The following is a 7,414-nucleotide window of genomic DNA, read 5'->3' as shown; positions in this document are numbered from 1 at the left end:
AACAGGCTTTCCTAGGTCTGGGGTGGCTTCAAGGACCTGCAGTTCTCCGCGCAGAGACCAACTCTCCGCGAGGCGCATTCTTCCATGGAATCCCCGAATGCGCGTTGGGGCCTCCACAGCCGGGCAGCGAACGGGGGCCACGAACTTCGTTCCAAACGTCCGCCGGCCGCCTGGACACTGCACTCCCGAGTTCGAGCTCGGTGATCGGATGGCGGCGGGCTGACGGCAGAGGCTCTGCGGTCCCGGGACCCGGCTTTCCCGGGAGCGAAGAGTGGGAAACCCGGTGGCCGGGCGCTACCTCTCCGTCCTCCAGAGAGGCTCCAGACCGAGACTGGTGCCCAAGGCAGCTGAACCCAGGGGCAGGGGCGCCCCGGGGGCTCTCAGGGGCCGGGAAAGGCCCCAGAGGCGGGGCAAGCAGTAAGGCGGGCAGGGCCGCCCGAGAAGGCGCACGATGCCGCCCGCGACGGCGGCCCCCTCGGTCTCCCTCCGGGAGCTGGCTGACCTCGCCATCGGCACCCCGGAGGTGGGCGCTGTCAATTTCACGGCCCTGCACACGCTCCTCGTGGCCATGCTCAAGAGCCTCAACCTGCAGGATACGCGGATCGACTTCCAGTCTCCGATGCTCGACCAGAGCCGCTCCTTTGAGTCCCCGCGGGTGTCGACCAGCACCCCGCAGCTGCTGGCTTCCAAAGAGAGGCGAAGGAGCAGCGTGGCCAGGGCGCAGACGCTGGAGACCCAGGTGAAGGACCTGGGCGGCCAGGTCCAGGACCTCGGCCGGCAGCTCAAGACCATGGGGAGCCAGGTGCAGGCCATCGTGGCGCACGTGCAGCACTTCCCCACCCAGACTGACGGGCTGGACGACCGCGACTGGCTGGAAACGAAGGATTTGGCCCTGGTGACGCAGGAGAAGGGGCAGACAGGGCCGACGAAAGGCAAGAGGGACAGCCAGCCGGTCTTCCAGGTGGGTGTGCGGGCGGCCCGCCCAATCCAGGCCGCTCTCCAGCGCCCCGCCCCCAGGGAGTTGAGCTTCTGAGACCTGCTCCTGGGAGGAGTCCCGGAGCCCGGAGGCAGGCGTTGGACGGCCAGGCCCAGGGCAGGAGCCCCATGGCTCGCTCTCTACCTCGCAGGGCCCCGAGCTGCTCCAAGACCTCATGAAAGACATGAAGATTTTGAAGGAAGCCCAACAAAAGAAGGTGCAGCCTGAGTTGCAGCCTGAGGTGAGGGCGGCAGGGACCCCACCTTGCGGAGCTGAGTGACCCCCTTCCTGGGCAGCCTCCTTCCTCCCCTCTGTTTACCCGGGGCTCACCCACCACTTGTCAGACACCCATGCGTCCTGAACAGACCCAGAGAGGGCCCAAGAACTTCTCAGAATGTTCTTTAAGTGACTTTCCTTTAAACTAGAATAAAGGAGCAAGGTGGTGGGTGTTAAGGGATAAAAGTTTGGTCCAAGAAAAGAAAGCTAGAACGCAGAGGGTCATGAGTCACCACCCACAGCCCCCCAGGCAACACCTCTCTCACTTGGATCTTTGTTTCCTTGGAGAGAGAAGCCAGGAGCCCTGAACGTAAGCATTTCCCAATGAACAGTAGAGCCCTGGTGCATTTCAGTTCCAGGAGATACCAAGCCATGCTCCTGTTTCAGGCCCATATGGGGCCGAGCCCAGGATTAGAGCTGGAGGAAGAAGGAGCAATTAGGAAGAAGCCCAGGGAGAGAAGAGAGACTTGAGGGAGAAGCAAAGCTTGAAGGAGGAGGACACCGAGACCCTAGAGGGGGCTCGCCACCAGGCCTACGTGCCCATTTCACCTCCAGCCCCCAGCCAGACTCACTTTTGCTCTGGAAAGTTAGGTTTGCGGCTTCTCCAGTGGCTCAGCAGTAGAGAATCCCCCTGCAGGGCAGGAGGCCCAGGTTTGATCCCTGGGTCAGGAAGATCCCCTGGAGGAGGGCATGGCAGCCCACTCCAGTATTCTTGCCAGGAAAACCCAGGGACATGGGAGCCTGGCAGGCTACGGTCCATGGGGTCGCAAAGAGTCAGACATAACTGAAGCGACCGAGCACATTTTTAGATTTGGGGTTTGTCTTTGGTCTTTAGACTAAAGGCTGTTTTACCTTTAGATTCGTAGTTTCTGGAGGTTTGCCAAAATTCTAAGGAGCCACTTGTTGTTGATTTGCTAAGTTGTGTCCAACATTTTACAATGCCATAGACTGTAGTCCAGCAGGCTCCTCTATCCAAGGAATTTCCCACCCAAGAATACTGGAGTGGGTTGCTATTTCCTCTTCCAGGGAATCTTCCTGACCCAGGGATTGAACCCGTGTCTCCTGCATTTGCAGGTGGATTCTTTACCACTGGGCCACCTGGGAAACCCCAAGGAGCTGCTTTAAGCGGTAGCGATTTGCTTTGATCCTTCAGAGGCACTTTTCCCTTTAAACAGTGCAGACTTTCAGATACCCAATCATCTTTGTTCTTGAGAGGCGAGGTCAGTCTGATTCCAAAGTCCCACTAGTGGGTTGTATGAAATCCATCCTGGGACCAAAGAAAGGGTCCCAACCCCGCACCATTTTTGTCCAAGGCACGCAGTCCCCGGGTACCACTCACCATGTCCCATGTCCCTTCTTCTTGTTGTCTGGGAAGAGAATGAGGAGTCTGGCTTGGCAAGCTTCTCTGTACCTTGAGCTCCTCTAAGACTCAAGGACCTCCTTTCCTCTTCTGCCGTGTGTGTGTGTGTGTGTGTGTGTGTGTGTGTGTGTGTGTAAGGGCCACTGGAGGGGCTGTTTTGATCCTCAGTCTCTGACCTCTTCTTCCAGCAACTCCTTCAACGGATTGAAGAACTGGAGAGGATAATTAGAGAAAGGGACGAATTGCTGGTAATATCAGCCAGTTCTGTGGGAAAGGGTGGTGAGAGAGGGGGTTAGGGGGTAGGATGGTTGCCCAGAGCCTGGCCCCTCTCCTGGGGCTCACCCGGTTTCCCACCCCAGGGGTCTGCATGCCTTCATTCTAGGGTGATGTATGTCCCCTGCCTCTTGGGGTGCCGTCCCTGGCATGTGGGAACATTCTTTCCCTGCTCATTGGTCCATCTGGGGCCCACATGGGACAGGAAACCAGCTGACCAAGATTCACTGGTTTCTTGAAGGACAGTACTTCTCCTTGGGGCTTCGGAAAGACCCACCCCACCCTGTTCCGTTCTGTTCCTAAAGCATCCTGGGATTAAACTAGGGGTGTGTGTGTGCTTGTCTGTGCGTGTTGTCTTTCACTGTCAGGAATTATTAAACCGGAAGCTGAGTGGGATGCCATCTTCAGAAGAGGCCACCATGGTCACCTGGGAAGAGCTGGAGCAGGCGATCACTGATGGCTGGAAGGTCTCACAAACGGTAAATAAGGGTAGGGGGTCCTGGGGGTGGGCAGTGGTCTTGGAAGGGGCCACTGAACCTCAGTGTTCTGTTATGTGGATGTTTATAATTTCCTTCACGAGTTTTCTATTAATATTATGGATAGTTTTAATGTTTTTCCCCAAGCTTATAAGGAACCCTGCTCTAATGTGACATTCACACAAGTGAAGGTATTCATAGGGTAAATTCCTAGAACCAGAATACATGTTTATAGTTTGGCTAGCTTTGGCCAAAATTGCCTTTCATGGTTGTGGTTCTGATTTGGAGTTCCACGAACAGCAGAGCAGAGAACTTGTTTCTCAGTACCGGATTTTGTTTGTTTTTTTAAAATATTAATTTGCTGCATCAGATCCTGTTGTGGCATGTGAAATATGTTTAGTTGCAGCACGTGGGATCTAGTTCCCCGACCAGGGATCGAATCCAGGCCCCCTGCATTGGCAGCATGGTGTTTCAGCCACTGAACCACCAGGGAAGTCCCCATAGTTTTGATTTGCTCTCCTAGCTTTTCTTTTTTCTTTCTTTTTTTTTTTTTTTTGCTCTCCTAGCTTTTCAAAGGTCCTTTACAGTCTGTCCTAAAACGCATGAGCCCCTTCCCTATCAGTGCACAAAGGTGAGCAACCATGGAAATAAAACCCGTTCAGGGAGCCTTTTGCTGATGGTGACTTGTACACACAGGTGGCATCTGCCTCGAGGCAGTGCATAGGATAGCCAAACCAAGCTTTCTTCGTCTGAACAAAGTGGGTATTTTCAAATGACCCTCAAGGACACGGATCAGGTGCCCTTTTGGTCTTGACATTCCTCTTCCTCTGACTTTGTGTATCTGGATTCCTCAGAAAGGGTCCCACAAGCAGGGGAAAGAGAGTGAGGCCTTTGGCGCCACCAAGTGGCCATCTGCGGGGGCGCCAAATACCGTCTTGGTACAAAGACACCCTTCTAGTCTCCTTGTTTTCCAGGGTCAGGGCCCTCTCCGAGGAAAGCAGCATCAGAGAGTTCAAGGAAGAGCCTGCAAACCAAGTGACCAACCTAGAAAAAGTGGCCTCTGCTTTCACTGTCATTTTTTTTAAAGCCAAAGCTTTTTTGCATTTACCCACATATCACTATTCTGTGTTTCGAGAGAGCAGCACTTTTTTTGGGGTGCCAGCAGAAGACACCCGCAAGACCTAAAAATAAGCCTCGACAGAAGCGCCTCTCGACTTCTCACTTGTCCAGAAGTGAGAAAGTGTCAGGATTCTGACAGCTGCTCAGAATTACGAACAGCCCCAGAAGCAGATGAGAATAAATATAAATATTAATTTTTGAGAAGCAAGAGTCAGTAATGATCATAATGAAAGCAGTGGAGTTTCACTCTCTCAAGCTGAGGAAATACAACACGCTTGAGCCCCCCCCCCCTTTTTTTTTTGCCTTGTTGGCAGTAACTCTAAGGTGATTGTGAGGTACACTGTCTGCCTGCATCATGAGTAGACAGGCAGGATTGAGGCTTGGATGTGAGTACAGGGGGTGGGGCTGTGTGTGATGAGTACAGAGGAGTAGATTACACGCTTGGAGATGCAGATGTGAGGAAGGACACTGTCCATGTAGCAACTACAGTTCAAGGAGCTCAGAATTCATGTGGAAGATGCTCATCCCAGGACCTGAGTGTGGAAGGACGCTGACCGCTTGTTCCCAAGGGTGTGTTCTGATGGCCGATGGGACAGGTCTTTGCAGCTTTGCTCATATACCCAGAGGTGCTGCTGATGCTTCTCTTCCACCTTCTTTTTCTCTCCTTCCTCCTCCTCCTCATGGTACTTCTTCAAGCAATTCTTATATCAGTTGCATCCCTAGGGGAGAGATCTTGGAGAATCTTCTGTAAAACAGAGTTGACTACCTCCCATGATTCATCTTCTTTTAGAATTTGATTTATTCTTGATTGCACTGGGTCTTTGTGGCTGTGTGCAGTCTTTCTCTCGTTTCAGTGAGTGAGGGCTGTTCTCTGGTTGCATGGGCTCCTCACTGCGGTGGCTTCTCACGTGGCAGAGCCAGGCTCTAGAGTGCGGGCCCAGTAGCTGTGGCACATGAACTTAGTTGTTCTATGGCATATGGAACCTTCCTGGACCAGGGATCAAACTAGTGTCCTCTGCATTGGCAGGCAGATTCTTTAGCACTGGACCACCAAGGAAGTCCAGAGGCATGGAATCTTAACCACTAGACCACCAGGGAGCCCTCTTGGTCCCCTGTAGATAACCTGTTTTCATAAACAATGCCTCAGACTCTGTCTCTGTACGTGTATGCCTGTTCTTTCGTGAGAGTCAATACAGACAGTTCCTGTCTATGGAGTTTCTGAGTTTGTGCTTTACATTTTAAATACCTGGTTTACTTTCCCTACTGTGTACACTTCTGCTGCCAGCAATGGGTCAATGGTGGAGTAGACTTTATATTGTAAACTCAATAAATTACTCATGTCCTTTATTTCTAGACGCAATAAAAGTTGGAGTTGATCACGTGATTTAGCAGGTCCCCCCCCCCGCTTTTTTTTTAATTTTTAGTTTGGCTGTGCTGCGTTCTCATTGCCACGTGTGGCCTTTCTCTAGTTGTGGTGAGCGGGGAATATCCTCTAGTTGCAGCGCGTGGGTTTCTCACTGCGGTGCCTTCTCTTGTCGTGGTACATGGGGTGTCTATGCCCGTAGGCTTCACTAGTAGTGGTGTGCAGGTTTAGCTGCCTCACGATATGTGAATCTTCCCAGACCAGGGATGAAACCCATGTCCCCCGCACTGGCATATAGATTCTTAACTATTGGACCACCAGGGATCCCTCCTGTCTTCTATGAGGAAAATTACATATAAGGATACCATTTACAAATGTACAGACTCAAAAATCTGGAGAACTGTCTTTCAAGGATGTCAAAGTCAGTCTTTGTGTCCAGCTTAGTTTTGTAAGGGTGCATGTTTTTTCCCCAAGGGCTCTAAATCATCTTCATCAGATGCCCCAGACTTCCTACCCTCCTATCAAGAGTATTTTTTCCTTAGAGACACTGATTTCTTCCTCTTTCACCAGATCTCAGAGTCATCAACAGGACTTCAGCGGCGCAAAAGACAGGGTTCCATAACATCGAGTGACCTGACTGCAAGTGGAGCCTCCACAAAGCATCCAAGTGATGACCAGGCTGTGGACTCTGCTGGTTTCATCGCAGACAAGACCTTTTCAGGAACCAGCGGCACAGGACACCCCTCCGATGGGCCTCCTGGCAGGGAACGGAGCAGAGTTTCCTCTGCCACTGGGTTTCCGGCTAGGGAACAGCACTTAAGGGCCCGTGATGAAGCTGGCCTGGCCAGACCCCATCCGCCATCTATGTCCCAGTTGAGGGCAGAGCCAGATCACCGCCGGTCTAGAGAGCAGCACAGCTCACGGCATCTACGCAGAGATGAACGGGATGCCCACCTTGGCCCAGTGTATCAGGATGTGTCCTTGCCCAGAGATCAACACCCTCAGATGTCCCCAGACCAGCACAGGGGAGTGTTCGCTAGCCAAGGCTACCTCTATGCAAGGCCAGATCAATATGGACTCGGATCATTTGATTCAGATCAGCTTGAATTGCTGTATCCCAGCACTTACGTGCCTGGCATGGTTCCCATCAGTGTGGATCAGGTTGGAGTGATGCTGCCTGGAATGGATGAGCAGGAATTGGTACTAGCTGGCATGGCTCAGAGTGATGCGGTGCCACCATTGGTACCTGGCAGAGATCAGCCAGGACCAGAACAGCCTAGTACAGATCAGCCTGGTACAGTTCCACTCAGCACATATCAGCTTCCTGGGATGGATGAGAGTGGTATGGGACCACTTGGCACGCATCAGTCTGGGGTGCTACCTCTTGGTGTAGATCAGCATGGATTTGTAATATATCCCATGGATCAGCAAGTTTTTGTACAGCCCAGTTTGGGAACATCTGGCTTCATACAACCTGGCACAGAGCAGCATGAGATGGTCCAGCCCAGTGTGGGCCAGGCTGGTGTGGTGCAGCCCGGTGCAGGGCAGGCTGGTGTGGTGCAGCCCGGTGC

At 52.8% G+C, this 7,414-nt stretch overlaps 1 protein-coding gene across 1 annotated transcript in view; it reads left to right on the top strand.

Annotated features, from left to right (window-relative positions):
* Positions 1-451: 451 nt before the first annotated feature.
* QRICH2 (glutamine rich 2) overlaps positions 452-7,414 on the top strand; it is a 23,808-nt gene continuing 16,845 nt past the window's right edge. The window contains exons 1-6 of the mRNA XM_040244320.1: positions 452-961; positions 1,128-1,217; positions 2,801-2,860; positions 3,254-3,364; positions 4,216-4,299; positions 6,288-7,414. The exon at positions 6,288-7,414 is cut by the window's right edge and continues 1,553 nt beyond it. Of these exons, the coding sequence (XP_040100254.1) occupies positions 452-961; positions 1,128-1,217; positions 2,801-2,860; positions 3,254-3,364; positions 4,216-4,299; positions 6,288-7,414 (1,982 nt within the window). The remainder of the gene's footprint in view (positions 962-1,127; positions 1,218-2,800; positions 2,861-3,253; positions 3,365-4,215; positions 4,300-6,287) is intronic.

The sequence above is a fragment of the Oryx dammah genome, unplaced genomic scaffold, assembly GCF_014754425.2.
Source record: "Oryx dammah isolate SB20612 unplaced genomic scaffold, SCBI_Odam_1.1 HiC_scaffold_8, whole genome shotgun sequence".
Lineage (NCBI taxonomy): Eukaryota > Metazoa > Chordata > Mammalia > Artiodactyla > Bovidae > Oryx > Oryx dammah.
Note: the sequence above shows the minus strand (reverse complement) of the source record. Positions and strands in the feature narration are given on the sequence as shown.